The sequence below is a fragment of the Cervus canadensis genome, chromosome 26 (genome assembly GCF_019320065.1).
Source record: "Cervus canadensis isolate Bull #8, Minnesota chromosome 26, ASM1932006v1, whole genome shotgun sequence".
NCBI lineage: Eukaryota > Metazoa > Chordata > Mammalia > Artiodactyla > Cervidae > Cervus > Cervus canadensis.
This window is the reverse complement of record NC_057411.1, coordinates 4,580,359-4,605,602: the sequence shown is the minus strand read 5'-3', so window position 1 is coordinate 4,605,602 and position 25,244 is coordinate 4,580,359. Positions and strand designations below refer to the sequence as shown.

At 37.3% G+C, this 25,244-nt stretch overlaps 1 protein-coding gene across 3 annotated transcripts in view; it reads right to left on the bottom strand.

Moving 5' to 3' along the window:
* Positions 1 to 25,244, bottom strand: part of CEP135 (centrosomal protein 135) — a 73,966-nt gene that overhangs the window by 35,794 nt on the left and 12,928 nt on the right. For all 3 annotated transcript variants that reach the window (XM_043448065.1, XM_043448064.1, XM_043448066.1), the window contains 7 exons: positions 23,713 to 23,841; positions 21,430 to 21,645; positions 18,562 to 18,627; positions 15,484 to 15,622; positions 11,644 to 11,867; positions 2,662 to 2,814; positions 1,650 to 1,802 (listed from right to left, as the gene is read on the bottom strand). In XM_043448065.1, the coding sequence (XP_043304000.1) occupies positions 1,650 to 1,802; positions 2,662 to 2,814; positions 11,644 to 11,867; positions 15,484 to 15,622; positions 18,562 to 18,627; positions 21,430 to 21,645; positions 23,713 to 23,841 (1,080 nt within the window). The remainder of the gene's footprint in view (positions 1 to 1,649; positions 1,803 to 2,661; positions 2,815 to 11,643; positions 11,868 to 15,483; positions 15,623 to 18,561; positions 18,628 to 21,429; positions 21,646 to 23,712; positions 23,842 to 25,244) is intronic.

Genomic DNA, 25,244 nt, shown 5'->3' with positions numbered 1-25,244 from the left:
AATACTTAAAAGTTCTTATTCTTAACTTTAGGTACTAATTTCTAAACATTAATTCAATAATATTTATTGGAGGTAAACTATGGACTCCATAATAGTAACAATAATAGTTAACATTGAGTACTTTTAACGTACTGAGCACTGTTAAGTGCTTTATGTATGTTAACATTTTGGAGAGATTATGAAATAAAATACTGCCCAGAGATGACACCAAAAGCACAAACAAAAGAAAAAAATAAATTGGAATTCACCAAAAGTTTAAAATATCTGTGCTTCAAATAACAATACTAAAAAAATGAGAAGACAACCCACAGAATGAGGGAGGGAAAATATTTGCAAATGATATATCTGACAAGGGGCTTGTATTGAAAATATATGAAAGTATTCTTACAACTAAGTAAGATAATCCAATTTTAAAAAATGAGCAATGGATCTGAATAGACATTTCTCTAAAGAAGATATATAAGTGGCTAAATAAACATATGAAAATAAACACTTTAGTCATCGGGGAAATGCAAATCAAAATTAAAAAGGATACTGCTTCTACCAGCATGATGATAACAAAAAAGACAGTAACAAATACTGGTAAGGATGCAGAGAAATTAGAACTCTAACCCCTGCTAGTGGTACTAAAAATGGCACAGACACTTTAGAAAAACAGCTTGGCAGTTGCTCAAATGATTAAAGTTGACTCTAGGGTATACATCCAAGGCAAAAGAAAACATACCCACACAAAAAGTTGTATACAAATGTTCACAGCACCATTATTTGTAACAGCCGAAGAGCAGAAACCACCCCAATGATAAAGAAAATGTCGCCTATCCATACAATGGAATGTTACCCCATAATATAAAGTAATAAAGTACTGATACATATGACCTAACAGATGGATCTTGAAAACATTATGCTAAGTTAGAGAAGCCAGACAAAAACAAAAAAACACATACTGAATGGTTCAATTTATATGAAATGTCCAGAGTAGGTAAATCTAGAAATGGAATGTAGTGGTTGTCTAGGCCTGAGGAGGATGGGAGATGTTAAGAGTGATTGCTAACCGGTACAAGTTTCTTTTTGACATAATGAACACGCTCTAAAAGTGATTGTGGGGATGGCTGAATAAGTCTGTGGATGTACTAAAAACTAATGAATTATACACTTTAAATGGGTAAATTACATGGTATGTGAATATCTCAATGAAGCTTTTTTTTAAGGGAAAAAAAAAAAAATCTCCCTCCATATGAGGGGCTGCCTATTGAGATCAGAATTGGTTCTTTTCTATAAAGAAAGAGATAATAAATGTTTTAGGCTTTGTGGACCACACAGTTTTTACTGCAATTACTCAGCTCTGCCACTGCAGCACATAAATAAATGGGCATTCCCACTAGTATTATCAACAATGAAATCTGAATTTCACAATTTTCATATGTCATGAAATGTTCTTCTTTCGATTTTTTTCAATGATTTTAACATGTAAAAACCACTCTTAGCACGTTGGCCATATAAAAACAGTGTTCTGGATTTGGCTCATGGGCCATGGTTTGCCAACTCCTGATCTAGATTCAAAATAGTCATATCACAGGAAAACATAAAAAATAGACCTCCCTTTTCCTCAATAACTTACCTTTTAAAAATAAGTCAATCTAATTACTTACTTTTAACTTGTCTTTTAAAGCTTCCTTTTCTGCCATAATCCTTCTTAAGTCAGATAACGCAAGTTCCTTCTCCTTTTCTATGAGACTGACAGTATTATGGGAGACTGTAGTTTGGGCAGAGTCTTGTCTGAGTGCAGATAATTCTTCCTGAGCCTTAAAGTAGGAAAAGATATAAATTAAAAAACACTGGATATGCTCCCATTTAAAAAAAGGAGAACTAAACATATGCTACTTTTGCTCTCTTCCCGAATGCCACCAAAATGAGAGTAAAAGGATTCAAGCAATAATAGTAATAATTAAAACAAAAAGACAAGAAGATGGAGAGAAGTGCCAACCACAAAATTTTGAAAGCCAAATAGCAGATGGACAACTACTAAAGTAAGCAGACCCAAGAAAGCTGAAATCTAAGCCAACTGCAGGAAAAGCCCACAAAGTAGATCAATATGTACTGCATAATCCCAAAAAAACTCCAAAAGTAAGAAAAGCTCCTTCAACTTGGCCTTTTAACTCACATATCTTTCTCTTCCTCTCAAAATAGCAATAGGATTTCATGGGAGATTGGTATGAGAACAAAGTTTGGTGATAAACACAATGCTTTGCTCAGACTCACTTTGCCTTCTGACAACTGAGGCTTGTAACTGGTTCAACCTAGTGAATTTCCCCTCCCTATCTCTCAAAGCTAAGTCCTTAATATTCAATGTATCCAATTAGTTAGTGCTACCCACTGGAAGATACATATAACCCAACATGATTGAATCCCAAGCAAACACTTGACTCAGAGTCAGGCTAAGACCCATTCAGTAGTTTGAGAAACAGGGAATTATCCCAAAGTGACCTGACCCATAGAGAGGCTAGAAAAGAGGGAAAATAAATATGAAAAAACAATAGAAATCTCTGCTTTGGGCACAGGATGATAGTAGAAACTACAATGAAGGAATATCCCTAAAGTCCATATACTGGATATATACTGGTTCCATTATAGCTAACTGGTGTTACATAATCAATATCTTACTTCATTATATAAGACACTTAGTTTATCTCTTTCTGCTGTCAATAATTTAACATTGGACTGTATATCCACCATGTGCTTTTCAAATCTTTCTAGCATACGCTGAAGTTCGTCTCTTTCTCTTGTGACGAGATGGATATCTGAGTCGCAATCACCCTGAAACATAATTCAAGACAGAAGTTATCATTTCAAGACAATATTATTTCAAGATAATTCAAGACAGAATTATCACCACATGGTTGGCACAAGGATGCTGATGATGAGACTGACTGAAAGATGCTAACAGACAAAAAGAACACAACTTCCTTTAATGTAATTAAGGAACACAATTATTAATCTATAAGGAGAGCAGGAGAGAGAATGCTGGCAATACTGGGGCAAATTTCCAGGCCTTCGAGTTCCCAGCAAGAGACCCAGCTGCCACTGATCCTACTTGATTAGACCCCATCAGATGCTTCAAGTGTCCCCCTCCCCCCGTTGTTTATGCTGCTGTTGTAACTCAAGTATATCCCCAGACCGGAAGCATGCAGTATCTGGGAACATGCAAGGCATGCAAATTTTGAGGTATATCTCAGACCTACTCAATCAGAAACTATGGGGGCAGGGCCCAGTAACTGGTTTATCAAGCCCTCCAAGTGATTCTGATTCATTTGGAGCTGGGAATCACTAGTTCATAGCCCTCTCCACAGGAGGAATCAAGCGGGTATGTGAATACCTGCTAACCTGCTCACCCAGCACAAGTAACTTAACAGCCTAGCACATTCCTCAGTGTTTTCTGAGACTAAATCCAAGATCAATTTCCCAGGCATACCAGCCCCCAACTGTCCCAGCACTAAACCTATGTGAGCTCTATTTTTTCTGCAATCAGATAAATATTTCTACCAGACGGTGTACATTAGGATATTCACTGAATAAGCAAGTACTTCCAACATTCCTAAAACAAAATTATACCTATTATTTCAGTACAACTTAAAAAAAAAACCATTAACTTCATAGTTATTGTAGAAAATAAATATGGTAAATGTACACTTGGGGTCTATGGCATATTAATGTTCAAGTACTATATGCAGAAGCTCCAGATAGTGACAATCTGGTATTTTGCTACATTGGAAAGCATCCTGATCTATGTTATTCAATATCTACTATGCACATACCATGTCCAAAGTACACTTGGTAAATGGTAAATATCCATGAAGTATCCTTCACCTGCCACTTGGAAATAAGTTATCCTCTTGGTTAAGCAAGAAAAGTCAAGGGAAAATAAATGAGATTAGCTATCTGGACACCTTGAAGGACAAAATGTATCTGTATTACAGGATAAAAGCAATTAGGGTGAGGACTTAATTAACATTTAAATAACGATAAAAGAAAACCTATGACCTTAACCATATTTAAATAAAAATATTTTTACAGAAAGGAGGTGGTATGCCTAGATTTTAGAAAAGGGGAGCTCAATGAATAAGGATTTGACAGTCTGTTTTCATTATTATCTAGGTCTCAGCTTAAACACCACTCTCTGTAAGGAGTCCTTCCAGATTCTCCAACCTAATTTAGATCTCCCTCTATATACTCTCATAGCATTCTGAATATTTCCTGTATTCTTTCCTCATTAATACTTACTATAAATGAGATTATAAAGTTATTTTCACAACTGGGTGTTTAACGTGCGTTTATCACTAAAACCAGAGATCAAATTGCCAACATCCACTGGGTCATAGGAAGAGCAAGAGAATTAAAAAAAAAAAAAAAAAGAATCTGCTTCACTGACTGTACTAAAGCCTTTGATTGTATGGATCATATGGATCACAACAAACTGTGGAAAATTCTTAAAGAGATGGGAGTAGCAGAGCACCTTACCTGTCTACTGAGAAACCTGTATGCAGGTCAGGAAGCAATAGTTAGAACTGGACATGGAACAACGGATTGGTTCAAAATTGGGAAAGGAGTACATCAAGTTTGTATATTGTCACCCTGCTTATTTAACTTATATGCTGAGTACATCATGCAAAATACCAGGATGGATGACTCACAAGCTGGAATCAAGACTGCCAGGAGAAATATCAACAACCTCAGATATGCAGATGTTACCATCCTAATAGCAGAAAGTGAAGAGGAACTAAAGAGCCTCTTTATGACGGTGAAAGAGCAAAGTGAAAAAGCTGGCTTAAAACTCAACATTCAATAAACTAAGATCATGGCATCTGGTCCCATCACTTTATAGCAAATAGATGCAGAGAAAGTGGAAAGAGTGAGAGATTTTATTTTCTTGGGCTCCAAAATCACTGTGGATGGTGACTGCAGCCATGAAATTAAAAGATGTTTGCTCCTTGGAAGAAAAGCTATGACAAACCTAGACACAGTACTACAAAGAGAGATATCACTTCGCTGACAAAGGTCTGTATAGTCAAAGCTACAGTTTTCCAATAGTCATGTACAGATGTGAGAGTTGGACCAAAAAGAGGGCTGAGAGCCCAGGAATTGATGTTTTCAAATTGTGATGCTGGAGAAGACTCTTGAGAATCCCTTGGACAGCAAGGAGATCCAACCACTCAATTCTAAAGGAAATCAACCCTGAATAATCATTGGAAGGACTGATGCTGAAGCTGAAGCTCCAATACTTTGGCCACCTGGTGTGAAAAGCAAACTCACTGGAAAAGACCCTGATGCTGGGAAAGTCAGAAGGCAGGAGGAGAAGGGGACGACAGAAGACGAGATGGCTGGATGGCATCACTGACTCAACAGACATGAGTTTGAGAAAGCTCAAGAAGATGGTGAAGGACAGGGAAGCCTGGTGTCCATGGGGCCGCAGAGAGTCAGACGTGACTTACAGACTGAACCACCACCACCACTAAAACGCAAATGCCCTCAGAGATACAGGAGGTCCTTCTCACCACACCTTCAGTACTCAGCATGTAATTCAGTAAAATGAATGAATTCCCCACTTCGCTTAATGTGTCTTGTATGTATGTATGTGTGTTAATAATTCCCTTTTATCACTCCATTTTTCCTAAACACACATGCACACATACACAAACTCATGTACACATACCGACAATGCTAGACTGAGGATAGGAAACAGGTCTTCTTTATCTTGTATCCTGGATGCCACATTCATAGCATGCTCTCAGTACACATCTACTGAATTAAACCTAACTTTCTATCTACACCTGATGTGCTTGGGAGAAGGAAACGGCAACCCACTCCAGTGTTCCTGCCTGGAGAATCCCAGGGACGGAGAAGCCTGGTGGGCTGCTATCTATGGGGTTGCGCAGGGTTGGACACGACTGAAGTGACTTAGCAGCAGCAGCAGATGTGCTTTAAACCAGCAAATAATAAAGAAATAAAACATTTACTAGGAATTAGATGTTATGTTGGACCCTTATACAATGATGTCATGTAATCTTCATAAGAGGTTGTAGATACATTCCTCACTTTGCAAATGAGGAAGCCAGGGCTCCATGAGTTAGGTAACTTGTCTAAGGTCATAAAGCCAGTGTCTGGAGTTGAAGCTTCTAATAAGGTTTCAACTCCAAAGCATTTCCCATTACACTATACCCAAAACTCACATTTGGAAATCTGGTAAGTACAATGTCAAAGAGACCAGTGCTGTCCCTACACAGACAACAGAGAACGATAACCCTATATGCAAAACAGAAAAAGAGACACAGGTGTACAGAACAGACTTTGGGACTCTGAGGGAGAAGGCGAGGGTGGGATGTTCTGAAAGAACAGCATTGAAACAAGTATCCTATCAAGGGTGAAACAGATCACCAGCCCAGGTTGGATGCATAAGACAAGTGCTCAGGGCTGGTGCAATGGGAAGACCCAGAGGGATGGGATGGAGAGGGAGGCAGAAGGGGGGATCGGGATGGGGAACACATGTAAATCCATGACTGATTCATGTCAATGTATGGCAAAAACCACTACAATAATGTAAAGTAATTAGCCTCCAACTAATAAAAATAAATGAAAAAAAATTACCGATACAAAAAAATGTCAATATTTTTTCTGAGTTGCAGCAATCTCAGGAAACTCTGCCCAACAATTTGCTATAAAAAGCAGGGGTTGAAAACACAGCCTGTACCAAATCGAGCTTGAGAGAGGTCTATGCTGTCTGCCAACAACTGTTTCTAAACAAGTTTAAAACACCCAGTTTTAGGCTGGAATTTACTCCTTAGTTCACAGCACTCACAACTGTCTTACACTCCACCCATTTCACTCATGTACATCACCCATTATTCCCTACCACGCCTGAAATTTACTACTGGGACTCTAAAATGCTACCAAGGTCCCAACTTTCTAAACTTTACAAAATGAATCATGTCAGGTATCATTAGAACATTTCAAGAAATTAAATAAGATGAAGGGGGGAAGGACCCTCCTAATTTTACCAGTACCTTACCCGTATCTCAACTTGCCTTTCAACCATGAATTCACACCAAGCAAACAAATCCAATATTTAAAAGTATTGGGACACTTACCCACTCAGTTCTACTTAATAAGTTGATTAAACTAATCAACATTTTTGAAGAAGACTGTCCCACACAATGAAGGTGATCAATTCAGTGATTTCTTTTTCTTGATTCCTAAGTATATACAGAGCTTCAAAAACAACTCAGAACACATAAATTAACTTAACTGTATGTTCCCACCAATTCATTGTGCTCTTATCAGATAACAAAGCACAGTGGTTAAACTAACACTCTAAATCAAATTCAGCCACGAGCCAATGAGGTTAAAAAACAGTCTAATCAGAAAATGTCTCAAAACCATCTGGCAGTAGGCAGAAGATCTTCAACAAAAAGTTGACAGAGTTGGTAAATGCAGCCAAGTCTAAAATCAAATGTCCTGAGTTTTAATGACTGTACTTCCAACTTCTCTAATTTATCCAGTATGTAGATAATGTGAGGGTCATAGAAGCCTCCAGGAATCCACTAACTCCAACGTTTAAAAGAAAGAAGAATCTGGACACTATAAAAGCAGTGCTAGGGGAAGGTTCATAGCATTACAGGCTTACCTCAAGAAACAAGAAAAAAGTCAAATAAATAACCTAACTCTACACCTAAAGCAACCAGAGAAGGAAGAAATGAAGAACCCCAGGGTTAGTAGAAGGAAAGAAATCTTAAAAATTAAGGCAGAAATAAATGCAAAAGAAACTAAAGAGACCATAGCAAAAGTCAACAAAGCTAAAAGCTGGTTTTTTGAAAAGGTAAACAAAATTGACAAACCATTAGCCAGACTCATCAAGAAACAAAGGAAGAAGAACCAAATCAACAAAGTTAGAAATGAAAATGGAGAGATCACAACAGACAACACTGAAATACAAAGGATCATAAGAGACTACTACCAGCAGCTCTATGCCAATAAAATGGACAACTTGGAAGAAATGGACAAATTCTTAGAAAAGTATAACTTTCCAAAACTGAACCAGGAAGAAATAGAAGATCTTAACAGAGCCATCACAAGCACAGAAATCGAAACTGTAATCAGAAATCTTCCAGCAAACAAAAGCCCAGGACCAGATGGCTTCACAGCTGAATTCTACCAAAAATTTAGAGAAGAGCTAACACCTATCTTACTCAAACTCTTCCAGAAAATTGCAGAAGAAGGCAAACTTCCAAACTCATTCTATGAGGCCACCATCACCCTAATTCCAAAACCAGACAAAGATGTCACAAAAAAAGAAAACTACAGGCCAATATCACTGATGAACATAGATGCAAAAATCCTTAACAAAATTCTAGCAAACAGAACCCACCAGCATATTAAAAAGATCATACATCATGACCAAGTGTGTTTATCCCAGGAATGCAAGTATTCTTTAATATCTGCAAATCAATCAATGTAATACACCACATTAACAAATTGAAAGATAAAAACCATATGATTATCTCAATAGATGCAGAAAAAGCCTTTGACAAAATTCAACATCCATTTATGATAAAAATTCTCCAAAAAGCAGGAATAGAAGGAACATACCTCAACATAATAATAAAAGCTACATATGACAAACCCACAGCAAACATTATCCTCAATGGTGAAAATTGAAAGCATTTCCCTTAAAGTCAGGAACAAGACAAGGGTGCCCACTCTCACCATTACTATTCAATATAGTTTTGGAAGTGTTGGCCACAGCAATCAGAGCAGAAAAAGAAATAAAAGCAATCCAGATAGTAAAAGAAGAAGTAAAACTCTCACTGTTTGCAGATGACATGATCCTCTACATAGAAAACCCTAAAGACTCTACCAGAAAATTATTAGAGCTAATCAATAAATACAGTAATGTTGCAGGATATAAAATTAACACACAGAAATCCCTTGCATTCCTATACACTACCAATGAGAAAACAGAAAGAGAAATTAAGGAAACAATACCACTCACCATTGCAACAAAAGGAATAAAATACATAGGAGTATATCTGCCTAAAGAAACGAAAGACCTATATATAGAAAACTATAAAACACCAATGAAAGAAATCAAAGAGAACACAAACAGATGGAGAAATATACCGTGTTCATGGATTGGAAGAATCAATATTGTGAAAATGAGTATACTACCCCAAAGCAATCTATTGATTCAATGCAATCCCTATCAAGCTACCAATGGTATTTTTCACAGAACTAGAACAAATAATTTCACAATTTGTATGGAAATTCAAAAAACCTCGAATAGCCAAAGCAATCTTGAGAAAGAAGAATGGAACTGGAGGAATCAACCTGCCTGACTTCAGGCTCTACTACAAAGCCAGAGTCATCAAGACACTATGGTACTGGCACAAACAGAAATATAGATCAATGGAACAAAATAGAAAGCCCAGAGATGAATATCCACATACCTATGGACACCTTATCTTTGACAAAGGAGGCAAGGGTATACAATGGAAAAAAGACAACCTCTTTAACAAGTGGTGCTGGGAAAACTGGTCAACCACTTGTAAAAGAATGAAACTAGAACACTTTCTAACACCATACACAAAAATAAACTCAAAATGGATTAAAGATCTAAATGTAAGATCAGAAACTATAAAACTCCTAGAGGAGAACTAGGCAAAACACTCTCTGATATAAATCACAGCAAGATCCTTTATGACCCACCTCCCAGAATATTGGAAATAAAAGCAAAAATAAACAAATGGGACCTAATTAAACTTAAAAGCTTTTGCACAACAAAGGAAACTATAAGCAAAGTGAAAAGACACACTTCAGAATGGGAGAAAATAATAGCAAATGAAGAAACAGACAAAGGATTAATCTCAAAAATACACAAGCAACTCCTGCAGCTCAATTCCAGAAAAATAAATGACCCAATCAAAAAATGGGCCAAAGATCTAAACAGACATTTCTCCAAAGAAGACATACAGATGGCTAACAAACACATGAAAAGATGCTCAACATCACTCATTATCAGAGAAATGCAAATCAAAACTTCAATGAGGTACACGCCAGTCAGAATGGCTGCTATCCAAAAGGGGTACATGCCAGTCAGAATGGCTGCTATCCAAAAGTCTACAAGCAATAAATGCTGGAGAGGGTGTGGAGAAAAGGGAACCCTCTTACACTGTTGGTGGGAATGCAAACTAGTACAGCCACTATGGAGAACAGTGTGGAGATTTCTTAAAAAACTGGAAATAGAACTGCCATATGACCCAGCAATACCACTTCTGGGCATACACACTGAGGAAACCAGATCTGAAAGAGACACGTGCACCCCAATGTTCATCGCAGCACTGTTTATAATAGCCAGGACATGGAAGCAACCTAGATGCCCATCAGCAGATGAATGGATAAGGAAGCTATGGTACATATACACAATGGAATATTACTCAGCCATTAAAAAGAATTCATTTGAATCAGTTCTAATGAGATGGATGAAACTGGAGCCCATTATACAGAGTGAAGTAAGCCAGAAAGATAAAGACCAATACAGTATACTAATGCATATATATGGAATTTACAAAGATGGTAACGATATGCAGGACAGAAAAAGAGACACCGATGTGTAGAACAGACTTTTGGACTCTAAGGGAGAAGGCGAGGGTGGGATGATCTGAGAGAACAGCACTGAAACATGTATATTATCAAGTGTGAAACAGATTGCAAGCCAAGGTTGGATGCATGAGACAAGTGCTCAGGGCTGGTATACTGTGATGACCCAGAGGGACGGGATGGGGAGGGAGGTGGGAGGGGAGATCAGGATGGGGAACACATGTAAATCCATGGCTGATTCACGTCAATGTATGGCAAAAACCACTACAATATTGTAAAGTAATTAGCCTCCAACTAATAAAAATAAATGAAAAAAGAAAGAAAGAAAAATCTAAATAACCCAAATGATAGTCATAAAATTTTGAAAATAATTAAGACCTAAAATGAGGACATGTTTTTATTCATCATCGTTAACCTTATACATCTTTAGACCATCAAGTGCAAACGTGACTGGACAAAGGGGATGATCTGTCCAGTGCTCACTGCCATTTTTGACCCCTTCCTGTTGCAGTTATCATAGAAGATGCCTGGTCTGTACAATGTGGCCTGCCTTTCTGACTGGTCCAAGGATGGGAATGGCCTGAAGCCACGTAGCCTGCCATGAAGACAAAGCCATTCTACTTAAAGAGAGAAAATGCAGATGATACCAAAAGTAAAGATTAGAAAGAGAGGAAGTGTCCAGCAGCATGAGTTCCTGGATCCAGTTTCTAGAAGCTCAGATGCCCCTGCACTCTTCCCAGATATATAATGAGCTATTCAATCTCCCTTAATTTCCAGCAATCAGTACCTTACACTTTGTTCTTAAGTAGTTTTCCTAATTACAGCAGTGTTCCTAAAGTCACAGACTACAAAAAGGTCACAGAAGACTACAAAAATGAAATTAAGAAAGACTTCTTAAAAATAAGTATGAATAACATTACATTATTACAATAATAAACCAAAAGTTTGCTCATAAAGCTCTTTTTTGCCTTATCAAACACTCTCACAAAGAGATATTACCTTTTCTAGTGTTTTAAATACTGGAATTTTTTCACATGTAGAATGACTTCTAGAGCAAGATCTTCGCTGTACTATATGCTGGAGCTTTTCTAGTTCTTTCTTATAAAAATCTCGTTCATCTTCTATACCTTTCAGAAACGTATCTAAACGAGAAGGTGACTTGTCTCGTCGTTTTATTCCGTGTTCTAGTCTCATCCTCTCAATTTCCACAGTAAGTTCTCTTTCTGCAAATTAAAGCAATAAAATCTTAAAACAATGTTGCATATAAAATGTATAATCAGCCAAATAAACTATAACAATAATTTTTACAATGAAAGCTACTAAAAATCATTAGCTGTTTTGCATATCACCTACAACTGCCAAATATCAAAGAGGTAAATGCTGAAAGGAAAAGATTAAAAAAAAAATATTAAAAGTTTAAATAAAATCCAATAAGTCAAGTCCTGCTTTTGTCATATACAAGTCTGGGTACTATTCAGTACTACACAGTGAACAATAAATTACCACATGGTACTTACTCTCTGATGACCTGAAAATGCACTAAAAGAAAATTTACCTGTTAAAACTGGTTATGATATGCGTGACTTTAACACGAAGCTTAAATTTAACATAGTATACACAGAACAACTAGTCTTTCCTCACACAAGCACAATTATTAACTTTTACCATAGAAATGACATTTTCAGGAGTCAAAAGTAGCCTGTGCATGCATGCATGCTAAGTCGCTTCAGTCGTGTCTGACTCTAGGCGACCCCATGGTCTGTATGTAGCCCACCAGGCTCCTCTGTCCACGGGATTCTCCAGGCAAGAATCCTGGAGTGGGTAGCCATGCCCTCCTCCAGGGGATCTTACCAACCCAGGGATGGAACCCCCATCATTCACGTCTCCTGCACTGGCAGGCAGGTACTTCACCTCTAGGACCACCTGGGAAGCCAAAATTTGCCTAATATTGGCAATTTTGTATAGTTCAATCTAATTTAACTGATGTTCTTTACAATTCAAAAGCATGAAGTGATTTTCAAGACATATTCCAATTCACTTACCATCTTCTTTCATTCATTTGACAGATAATTATTGAGCATTTACTGTAGGTCCAGCATGAGCTAAGAATACAGTATGAAAAACATGTCCAAAGTCAAATAATTATTCTAATTGTAGCAGGACAAGAGTCACAAAAGAACAGTATGCAATACAATCCAGAGGATGAACAGCAGAATTCATTCTAAGGGGTGACCAGAGAGGTTAATAAAGCAAGAAAGCTGAAGGAATGGGCAAATGCCTTAAACGGTAAGTCAAATAAACTGACGAATGAAAAGTGTCCACTGTATTTAGCACAATGGAGGTGACTGGTGACCTTAACGAGAGCAGTTGTACTGGTGAAGTAGAGGACAGAAGCAAACTGGAGTGGACTGAGGTGCTAAATGAAGAAGGAAATGGCAACCCACCCCAGTATTCTTGCCTGGAGAATTCCGTGGACAGAGAAGCCTGGTGGGCTGCTGCCTATGGGGTCACACAGAGTCAGACATGACTGAAGCAACTTAGCAGCAGTAGAGGTGCTAAAGGACAGAAGGTGATCAAGCAGAAAAGCAGGGATGAATGACTCTTCAAGATGTAAAAGCTATAATGAGGAGGAAAGAGTAGCTAGATAGGGATGGGCCACAGTTTTTGCTTTAGAATGGGAAAAGGGAAAAGCATGTTTGAATACCATTGGGGAAAAAACAGTACAAAGGTTACCGTTATCAAAAAGAGATAATATGTAGCATTTTAGAGTGAGAGAGAATGGGACCTAGAGAACAGATGGAGGCAGTGGCCTATCATAAAAGCCAAATGGCCCCACTCTAACAGGGAAGATAAGGATGGACAGGTTCAAGAGCTGGGGACAGGAAACGTGGAATGCCTCCCTGATGGCTTCTGTTCTTATAGAAAAACTGGAGGTAAGATCATCTACTCAGAATGGGTTTACTGAGAATGAAAAACACTTGAACATGTTCCCGGAGAATGGGAGGAGATCAAGCAGTAAGGAATATAGAGTAAGATCTCCATACCTCACTGAAGGGGGCGCTGTGGTTCGGGGCCATGTAACTTCTAGTGCTATTGCTACTGTCTGGGGCACACGCTTGCTCCTAGGAAGAAAATTTATGACCAACCTAGACAGCATATTAAAAAGCAGAGACATTACTTTGCCAACAAAGGTCCATTTAGTCAAAGCTATGGCTTTTCCAGTAGTTATGTATGGGTGTGAGAGTTGGACTAAAAAGAAAGCTGAGTGCTGAAGAATTGATGCTTTTGAACTGTGGTGTTGGAGAAGACTCTTGAGAGTCCCTTGGACTGCAAGGAGATCCAACCAGTCCATCCTAAAGGAGATCGGTCCTGGGTGTTCATTGGAAGGACTGATGCTGAAGCTGGCCTTCTTTGGCCACTTGATGCGAAGAACTGACTAATTGGAAAAGACCCTGATGCTGGGAAAGACTGAAGGCAGGAGAAGAAGGGGACGACAGAGGATGAGATGGCTGGATGGCACCACTGACTCAATGGACATGAGTTTGAGTAAACTCTGGGAGGTGGAGTGGACAGGGAAGCCTGGCGTGCTGCAGTCCATGGGGTCGCAAAGAGTAGGCTACGACTGAGTGACTGAACTGAACTCAACTGGGGCACAGGCAAGCAGCGCTTAGCTGCTCACATGTAAATGTTTTAGCTGATCTACGGCTGGATTTTGGGTAGGAGGATGCATTCAAAACACAAAGAAACAAGAGAGTTTCAGGTATCTGAAAGATTATGCTAAAACGGCAAGATAGAGATAGCATGAAAGGAAGTAAAATTGCAAACTTTCATATGTAGGCCTAAGCACTTTAACAATATATGAACTCATTTAATCCTCATAACAACCTTTTGGGTTAGGTGCCATCTTAACCACAGAGATAGGGAAGCTGAAGCAACATTAAGGAACATGCTGCTTAACAGCTGGTTAAGCAGACAAGGGGTCAGATAGATTATCCCCATGGACGCTGAGAAGCCTAGGGTACAGCATCTTCTTAAAACAGCACGCTGGCTTTCCTTCACTTCCTCAGACACACGGAGTTTGACGGCACCAGGATTCTGCACTTGCCATCCCCTCTACCTGGAAGATTGCCCCAGACTGTCATATGGCTTGGTGTCCAGCACTAAGCCCTTTGATCAGATGATCTCTAGCATACCCTCCCATTTTATTTAATACCCTTACCATCTGAAATTAATTCCTTCACTTATGTGCTACCAGTTTGTCTCCCTAACTAGATTAAAGCCTCCACAAGAGCAGTGGGCCTGTGTATCTTGTTTATCTTTATACATCCCAGAACTACAGGCTCATAAACATTTGTCAAATGAATGAATGAATGAATTCTTACATGTTCCTTAAACCAATTCATTTAGGATAAGGTACCTGGCAGAAAGTTAGCCTATTTCAAGTATGTAAGTGTGTGCATGTGTGTGTGTACCTGAAGGTGATAAAACTGCATTTACTTAAAAAGATTCTGTACTTCAATTCCCCACTATTTCATAATGGTCTTCCTCATAGTCTTAATTCTATTATCCTGTGTCTCAAAGAAATATAAATTTTCATTGGAAAATATTCAACTGGGGTTCCCGGTACCAACTAGTCAGAATATAAAAGGTTCCTGTAAGGTCCTTGAAGGAGAGAGATTTTCTACTGTATCTCAGTGCCTAGTCTGGTTTCTGATACACTGCAAACACTCGACAAATATTTATTGAATGAATGAATGAAAAAGAAACATCATCTACTACTCAAAATAAAACATTAAGAGGAAATCACACTTCTTAAGTTATTAACATTTTATATTTTACCTGTAACTGCAAAACTTTCAATTTTTTTGTTAAGTCTTTGCTTTTCTTGTTCAAGCTGATGAACAACAGTTTCCAGGTCTGATTTTATAAGGAGTTCATCATTCAGCCTCTCCTTTTCTTTATGACATAAGCTTAATTCCTGAAAATTTTAACACTAAAATTAAGATTTCTAGAAACTTTACAAAACATGAAAGCACACTTATTTAAGAGTAATTCACATACACACACTTTTAGTCAGTCGAATATATACCATTTCAATTAAAGTTAATTCTCAATTGAGGCTAAAAGCATCATAAAACCCAAACTCAACAGTGCTCCCTTCTAAAGTAATAGAATTATTGGATTTTATTTTCTTTTAATTTGTTTAGCATATTGTCTTTCAAAAAAGTGAATATGACTTGCTCAATAAAAAATTTTAAAGCGTTTTTATGTTTAAAGAAAAGCAAAAGTAAAGACAGTGCTCTGAGACCACAGGTATACATAAGCACAGACGGTGCTCTGAGACCACCACCGGTATAAGTACATGAAGACGGTGCTCTGAGACCACCACCGGTATATGTACATGAAGACGGTGCTCTGAGACCACCAAGGGTATACGTAAGCGAAGACGGTGCTCTGAGACCACCACGGGTATACGTAAGCGAAGACGGTGCTCTGAGACCACCACGGGTATGTGTACATGAAGACGGTGCTCTGAGACCACCAAGGGTATACGTAAGCAAAGACGGTGCTCTGAGACCACCACGGGTATACGTAAGCGAAGACGGTGCTCTGAGACCACCACGGGTACACGTAAGCGAAGACGGTGCTCTGAGACCACCACCGGTATATGTACATGAAGACGGTGCTCTGAGACCACCACGGTTATACGTAAGCGAAGACGGTGCTCTGAGACCACCACAGGTATACGTAAGTGCCAAAGGTGCTCTGAGACCACCACAGGTATACATAAGTACGGGGTTATTCTCAGTTTCACCTACACAGTGGGGGTAAGACCAGCACCTGGACACCGAGGAGTCATCTATGAATGATTCATCTACAGATCCATCTATGGATGATTCTATGAGTGTGAAACACTCTGTACAGTGTCTAAGACATGGCAAGTACTTAATAAATGTTAGCTAATAATACTGTTAGCATTTATCTTAAAAATACATAAAATGTAATACCAATGGAAAAAATAAGAAAGGTCAGAAAGTAACTACATCTTGCTGTCAGGCTACAATATTGAAACTTGGTCACAGTTCTGAGACAATATTATAAATCACATACAACTGCAAACAGTGTGCATTACAAACAGCAGTGAACAAACAGCAAAATTCCCTGTCCTCACAGAGCTTACACTATAGTGAAAACATCATCAAAACATCTACTTTATGTTTCCTGACTTCATGGGACAATTTTACGTGTCTATGAAACTCAAAAGTGGACAACATCTAGCAGGTTTAGCTAATTATTCAGTGTTCAGCTGAACTGACTACCTGATAAAGTAGTTGGATAGAAGAGTCATTGTGATACGCTGTTCATAATGAACATAACACAGTGAAAAACCAGTTAAGTATCTGAACACCTACTATGAGCCAGTGTATCACAAAAGGCTTCACTTTTTAATTTGCCTCATGACTGCCACAGAGTATTACTACTAGACTGTAAAAAGAGTGTAGTAATGAGAAAACTTGGAAGGTAGTATTAGTCTTTGTTTCCAACATTAATGGAGACTCATCCAATTTAGCAGGCTATTAAAAAAGTCTCAATAATCTATCAGGTGACTACCTAGGAATTTCTACTTGTACACAAGACATTCTTTCTGCCGGTTCTAGGCTATAAGATTATATCTAGGTTAGGCTACATCCAGGTTTATGCTGGGATGATTACTAGTTGTCTCATTTGAAGACCACCAGAATGAACAATATGACTAGTAAGATGGTTTGTACTTCCAAGCAAAATAATTAAAAGAAAACTGAGTTCTTTTTAATAAAGGTCAACAATTTTATCAAGTAATTATCAGTTTTTACTTTTAATATTAGTAAAATGACGAGTCATGAAGTCATTTAAGTAATATAAAATTCCTAACAGGCTTTCCAAATTTGAGTGTAACTTGCTACCTACTATATATGAGGTTAAAAAAGTATACAAATATACATACTGACTGAAATAAGTCAGAGAAAGACAAATATCATATGGTATCGCTTATTTATGGAATCTAAACAATGGGTACAAATGAATTTACCTACAAAACAGATATACAGTTATAGATGCAGTAAACAAACCGACGGTTAGCCGGGGGTGAGCAGGGAGAGGCATAAAGTGGAGACTGGGCGTGACATGTACATACTGCTATATGTAAAATAGGAAATTAATAAGGACCCCCTGTATATACACACTGCTATAAGTAAAATAGGAAATTAATAAGGACCCCCTGTATAGCTCAAGGAACTCTACTGAATACTCTGTAATGGCCTCTATACATAAAAGAATCTGTAAAAAAGAGTGAATATATGTATATTATAACTCACTCACTTTGCTGTGTATCTAAAACTAACACAACATTGTAAATCAACTCTATTACAATAAACTTTAATTTCTAGAAATATAAATAATATAAATATAAAATAATAATATAAAAATAATATAAAAAACCAAATATATAATACAATGGGATATTACTGGCCATAAAAAAGAAGTAATGATACATGCTATGATATGCATGAACATTGAAAACAATGGGTTAAGTGTAAATCACACATAAAAGGTTTACATATTGTATAATTTCATTTACATAGAATATCTAGAATAGGCAAATTATAGATTACAGAGACAGAAAGCAGATTAGCTGCTGTCAGAGGTTGAGCAGAGGAAAATGAGGACTGACTGCTAATGGGTACGAGGTTTCTTTTTGGAGTGATTAAAATGTTCTGGAATTAGTAGTGATGGCTGCACTACTTTGCATCTAAACCAAAACCGCTGTACACTTAAAACAGTAAATATGATAGATAAATTATATTTAGCAAAAAAATGTAAAATAAAACATAAAATTTTTAATGAAAATTCTAGCAATTCAATACAAAACCTACTCACCAGTTGAAGTTTTCCCATTGTTTCTTCAAGATTCCGCATTTCAGAAAGGTTTTTTTTAATCTCTTTCTAGGAATAAAAAGCTTATTAGGTACAGACCTAAAAGTCAAGAATACTTAACGCTAGGTGACAGTGAAGATGAGGCCAAGTCATTTTTGAGTAATTCATGTTCCCTGCCATCAGTGAGAGCCAAAGCTTCAGCCAGCTCTAGGCCTCAGTTTCCATGAAGAGGACACAAAGTTTAGCTTTCTCTTTAATTTCTGGTATCCTGAATGCTTATAGGGACCTATTTGTGACATGTGCAACAAGAGAGCCACCTGAAAATCTTCTGTCTGTGTACTTGTAGGACTTTTCTTGAGCCTTGCTGTTTAGGATTCCTCTTACGGCCCTGTCATTTCCTGGCTTTCCGACCCTATTTGCTCTTCCAGCACCCACTACTATCAACCTGGGCTTGTGCTCAGCGCTCAGCTGTGTCCAGCTCTTGGCTACCCCAGGGACTGCAGCCCGCCACGCTCCTCTGTCCATGGAATTCTCCAGGCAAGAATACTGAAGAGGGTTGCCATGCCCTCATCCAGGAGACGATCAACCTGGACCCTCTTAATGGCAACTAACAGTGCTGAATGCCAAGGTTAAAATATTATGACCTAACAGGAATCTTTTACTCAGCCAAGTTGTCATCCTCGACTACTGCCCATGTGACATGTGAAACTGTTCAGTATGCTGTGCACACATGAGAGAACATGCAAAGAAAGTAGAAAAGGAGAGCAATGAGATACAGAAATACTGCAAAGAAACCAAAGTCACAAAAGCAAAATTAAAACTGCACTAATCGAGACTTCCCTGGTGGCCCAATGGCTAAGACTCCATGCTCCCAACACAGGGGGCCCAGGTTTGATCCCTGGTCAGGGAACTTGATCCCACGTGCCAACTAAGACTGGTAAAATAAACAATTTTTTAAAATTGCACTAATTATGTTTTCTTCATTTTCAAGGTTGTTTTGGCTATTCTGAGTCCCTTGAGATCCATATGAATTTTTGGATTTTTTCCTATTTTTGTAAAAAAAACATCCCTGGGATTTGGAGAGGGATCACACTGAATCTGCAGATTATTTTGGGTAGTGGGGACATTCAAACAATAAAGTCTTCCAATCCATGAACATAGGATATCTTTCCATTTATTTTTGTCTCTAAATTCCTTCAGCAGTGTTTTATAGTTTTCAGTATATAAGTCTTTTGCCTCCTTGGTTAAGTTTATCCCTAAGATCTTTATTCTTTTTGATGCTATTGTAAACAGGATTATTTTCTTAATTTTCTTTTTGGATTTTAATATAGAAATGCACCCAGATTCCTATGCAATGATTTTGTATCCTGCAAGTTTGCTGAATTTATTAGTTCTGTTTTTTTTTTTATTGGCATCTTTAGGGTTTTCTGCACATAATATCATCTCATCTGGAAACAAAATTTTACTTCTTTATTTCCAATTTGAATGCCTTTTACTTCTTTTTCTCGCCTAATTCCTCTGGCCAAGACTTCTAGTACTATGTGAACAGAAGTAGAGAGAATGGACATCCTAGTCTTGTTTCTCATCTTAGAGGAAAAGGTTTCAGTCTTTCACCACTGGGTATGATGTTAGCTGTGGGCTTTTCATATATGGCCTTTATTATGTTGACGTAGTTTCTTTCTATTCTACTAATTAATGGCGATGACACTGTATAAGATTAATTCATTTTAGTTTGATGTAAAGTAGTGACCTTAAAACTATTAATAGGTTATACTCATACTTGGGATAATATAAAGATTATCCAAGTATTATGCAAAACTATCATATACGTACAGTTTTACAGAATCAATATCTGGATTCTTAATTTGCAAATATCTTTCTTAAAAATTATCTACCTGAAAACCTGTGGTCTAGGTATCATGTGAATTCTTCTTTCCCACCTACCCTCCCACAATTGCCTTTTGCCCACTTTTCAAAAGAAAGGCAAGCTTCTAATTTCATACTATAATATCTCTACATATAAAAAACTTCTGAAGTACCAGACAACACCTGAAATGTTGGGGCTGGTCAAAGCCTTTTATTAAGATGCTATTTTCTCCCATTATATCTTACTAAAAGTTGTATTTTCAGCACAATTTTACTTCTTTATCTGATAAGTTACCAACATTTGTGCTACATCTGTCACTTTGATCCATTGACTACTAATAATTATAATGATAACACTTTTTACAGGAAAATGCTAACATTCAGAACCTTACAGTCACAGGACATTTTTAAATTAAAAAAATTTCAATTCATGTATGTTTTTAATTGCACAGACATTTGATAGTTATCATAAAAAGATATTCAAGCATAAAATATGTTACAATAAGATACAATTTTGTGGGGATTTCAAGAAGGGTCATTTGGATTCTACTGGCTATATTTATAAGAACAATATGACAATTTTAAGAGCTCAATGTTTACAACTGATTAGAAATTACATCCTTTGCATCTATTTAAAGATGAAAAATGTTAGCTACCAACTTAAAAATGTGCAAGGACATACATAATTTCAAAAAATACCTTTAAAGGGTTCATGAGCACATAATGACCTAGAGGACAAACTTCAGAAGCCTGCTCATAATGCAGAGAAAGGACAGATGAAAATCTTGAGTGAAAAGAGGAAGGAATCTGGAGAATTGCCATAAGAATAGATGTGCTTCAGAAAGACACGCGAACAACTGGAGAAAGTGCAAACATGTAGAGCATGTAAATAACACTTTAAAAAAGCTTGAACTACAAAACAAACCAAAAGACCTGGACGGGACATCAAAAGGACTCAAGCTCCCGCCGCTCTAGGGGAATTAACGCGCGCCCCCACAGCCGTACCTTTGCTTCCTCCAGTTCTTTGTCGGCAGTCTTGAGCACTTCTTCTTTATGTCTTTCCAACTGCTGTGCTAACTGGTCTATTTCAGTTAATTCCTGGCAGAGTTTTTCATTTTTGTTACTTAAATTAACAACTTCAGATGTTACTGTCTCCTTGGTTTCCATAAGCTCTTGTATATGCTTTTCCAGGTCTTTATTAGCTTGCTGAAGAAAGTCAACCTAAATGGAATTTGTAATTCATAAGTCAATAAATTGGAAAATTATCAAATACTGAACTTTCAAAATACTTCAAAATACTGTGTTTTTTAAAATACTGAAACTTAAAACTCCAGCTATTTTACATTTTCAAATTTATATTGTTTTGATTTGTAAAACTGCTGATGAGTGGTTTCGTAAAAATATATATATGTCTTCAGTTTTCAAGCATGGAAGGAAAGGATAAGTAAGAAATCTGTGTGAACCTTTTCCCAATATAGAGCTCTAAATATACGACAAGATTACCACTATGATGATATCAGTCTGGAGTGCGGTCCCATACAGCAGCCACTAGCGTCTGCACATGGCTGCGAAGCACTTAAAACGTGGCTAGTCCAGAGGTGTGCTATAAATACAAAGAGGAGTCCAAAGACTCAGTACAAAAAAATAGGACAATATGCCAATGATATTTGGCAACAGCGACTACATGTTGAAATGATAACATTTTGGATATATTTAAGTAGATACATTATTAAAATTAATTTCACTTGTTTTGTTTTTACTTTTTTTAATCAGACTACTAGGAAATTTTAAATGACGTATGTGCCTATTTCTACTGAACAGCACTGCTCAAGAGCTATGCTAATATTTGGGACTTAATCTACTCTGGCTGCAGTCCAGGCAGCAGTGATATCTAAATTTCTAAAGATCCTATGGAAACAACCTGATGTCCTTGACAGATGAATGGATAAAGATGATGTAGTGTGTGTGTGTGCACGCGCACACAACAGAGTATTATTCAGCCATAAAAAGAAGGGAATAAAGTCATTTACAGACACATGGGCGGACCTAGAGATTATCATACTAAATGAAGTCAGAAAGAAGACAAATACCAGGTGATATCACTTATGTGTGGAATAAAAAGAATACAAATGAACTTACTTACAAAACAGAAACAGACTCGAAGACACAGAAAACAAATTTATGGGTACCAAAGGGGAGAGGGGATTGGGGAGGGATAAATTAGGAGTTTGGGATCAGCAGATACAAACTCTTGTATATAAAATAAACAAGGGCCTACCATATAGCACAGGGAACTATATTCACTAACATGTAATAAAACATAATGGAAGGACTTCCCTAGTGGTCCAGTAGTTAGGAATCCCGCTGCCAAAGCAGGGGACATTAGCTCAACCCCTCATCCAGCAACTAGGATCCCACAGGCCACGGGGCAACTAAGCCTGAAAAAATGCAACTACCGAGCCCACCCGCTGCAACTGCTAAAGACTGGGCCCTGGAGCTCAAGCTTGGCAAGAAGAGAAGCCGCCTCCGCAAGATGCCTGTGTGCTGCCTAGAGTCGCCCCGGCCGTTGGAACCAAAGCCCACGTGCAGCACAGGAGACCCAGTGCAGTTAAAAACAAAGAGACACAATGGAAAAGAATATGAAAAATAACACAGATACAATACGGATAACTGAGTCACTTGCTGCATGCCAGAGAGTAACACACAGTGACTCAGCTGTGCTTCAGTCAAAAAAAAATTTCTAAAGGTCATTTGTCATGTTTCACGAAGTCTCTTGTTCTTTCACTCTTAGGTCAAATGCATGGCAAGGCAAACCACTACGTAGTTAAATAAAAACTGTATGTTTACTTTTTATATTTATTTTTAAAAATAATATTTGTAATATTATAAAAGAAATAAAAATTTTGAAAATGGAGAAAATCATAAAGAAGACTATCTCACCACACAAAGATAAACCTTTATTAGTGTATTTTGGCGTAGTTCTAGTGTTTTCTCTCTCTGAATGTATATACATAATTTTTAAAGCAAATTGAGGATTACTTTTTACCTATAGTTTATTCTCTTCTTTTAAACACGTAATACTGTGGTATATCAATTCCTACACCTCATTAAATATAAAAACAGGATTTTTCAACAGCTGTACCCAATTTTGGATACTCTGACTCTATGAAATTTTTTCTGCTGTAGATAATACCCAAATAAAAAACCCTTCCACCTTTACAAACCCAAAGACTGTTAAAAACACTTACAACTTTATACACTCAGTGAAATAATCATAAAAGTCGTTACCTGAATATTTAAATGAGCAATAAGCTTTTCATTGGCTTTATTTCTAGTCTCCAGAGAAAGGATATCAGAGGAGCGACCCCCATCCAATGCAATCGACAGTCGTTCTATCTCTCGTTCTCTAAGTTCAATCTGAAAACATAAAGTTGTGCTATCATTTTTAAAGATATGGTTTTGAACTGAAATGATTAACACTGCACAAATGTTTATTTGAATATATTTCCATTTTTCTTATGTCCCACAATGTACACAAAAGATTAACATTCATATATGTTACTGACACATAAATGGTATTATGAGATCCATTTACGCAGAGCAAAAATATACACAGAAAATCTCAACCTAAGAATTGTCAACACAGGTTTCATAAGTATTTTCATTGAAGAGATTCTTTCTAATTTTACGTTCTGTTTTTTCCCTCCTTTAAGATTAGGCAATGTTTATACAAAAAGAAACTAAGTCCTGGAACTGAGTTTGAACTACTTCAGTGCCTGGTGAGATAAATGGGAGATAAACAAATGAATATAAAACAAAAAGGAAAGTGATTTGCTACTGAAACTCATTATTAAAAAGGATATAAGGCCAGAATGAATTTGCTTCGCGATCTATTACATAGAAAAAAACAGACATACAATCAAAAACATCACTACCAACCATGAATTCACATCCAAGAATCTAGAAAAACACACACACTTTCAAACTTTGGTTTTCTTTTAAAAAAAATTGAAAACAAAAACCAAGTATTCAATTTAACAAACAATTATTGAGCACAGTTCTAAATACACAAAGATGAATAAAACATGATCCCTTACTTTCAGGAACACACAGCTTTACAGGAAAAGCAATAAAGTAAACCAATAATTGCTTTAATATGTTGTTCAATGATACAATAATAGAAACAGGTATATAGTACCAAAGTAGTCAAGGGAACAAATAAGTCCAAAAAAGTTATAAAATATGCTAGGCAGAGAAGAAAGGAGGGATATTACAGGCAGTGACAAAGAAGCACAGGCAACACGCTATGTTTAAGGGAGCAGAAGTGACTCAGTGTGACTGAATTACAACACGCAAGGGGAATTAATAGTTGGAGATGAGGCCAAAGAATTAGGCGGGAACTAATTATGATAAGCTCTGTATACTTTACTAGGGAGAAATATTACTCAGGACTAAAGGGTGAATGTGATAAGAATAGGACCAGAAGCAAGCAGACCCACTGTAGGAATATATGAGAAATGATTAGAGCCTAAGAAACAGTGGGACAGGACAGAACAGAATACATAAGTTTAAGAACTGATAGAACTTGGCAAGTGGTATGTGACAGGCAGAGAATGAGACATATAAAGACTACAGAACACTGGCTTGGGTGGATGCTGAAGCTTCCAACCAAAGTTGAGAATATAGGAGGAGAAACAAATGTCAGACAGAAGCTGGAAAGTTCAGCACTAGGCATATGTGAACACACAGCATTCATCCAAATGGAAATGCCAGTGTCAAGCTGGGCATATCAGAATGGAACTCAGCAGAGAAGTGTCAGC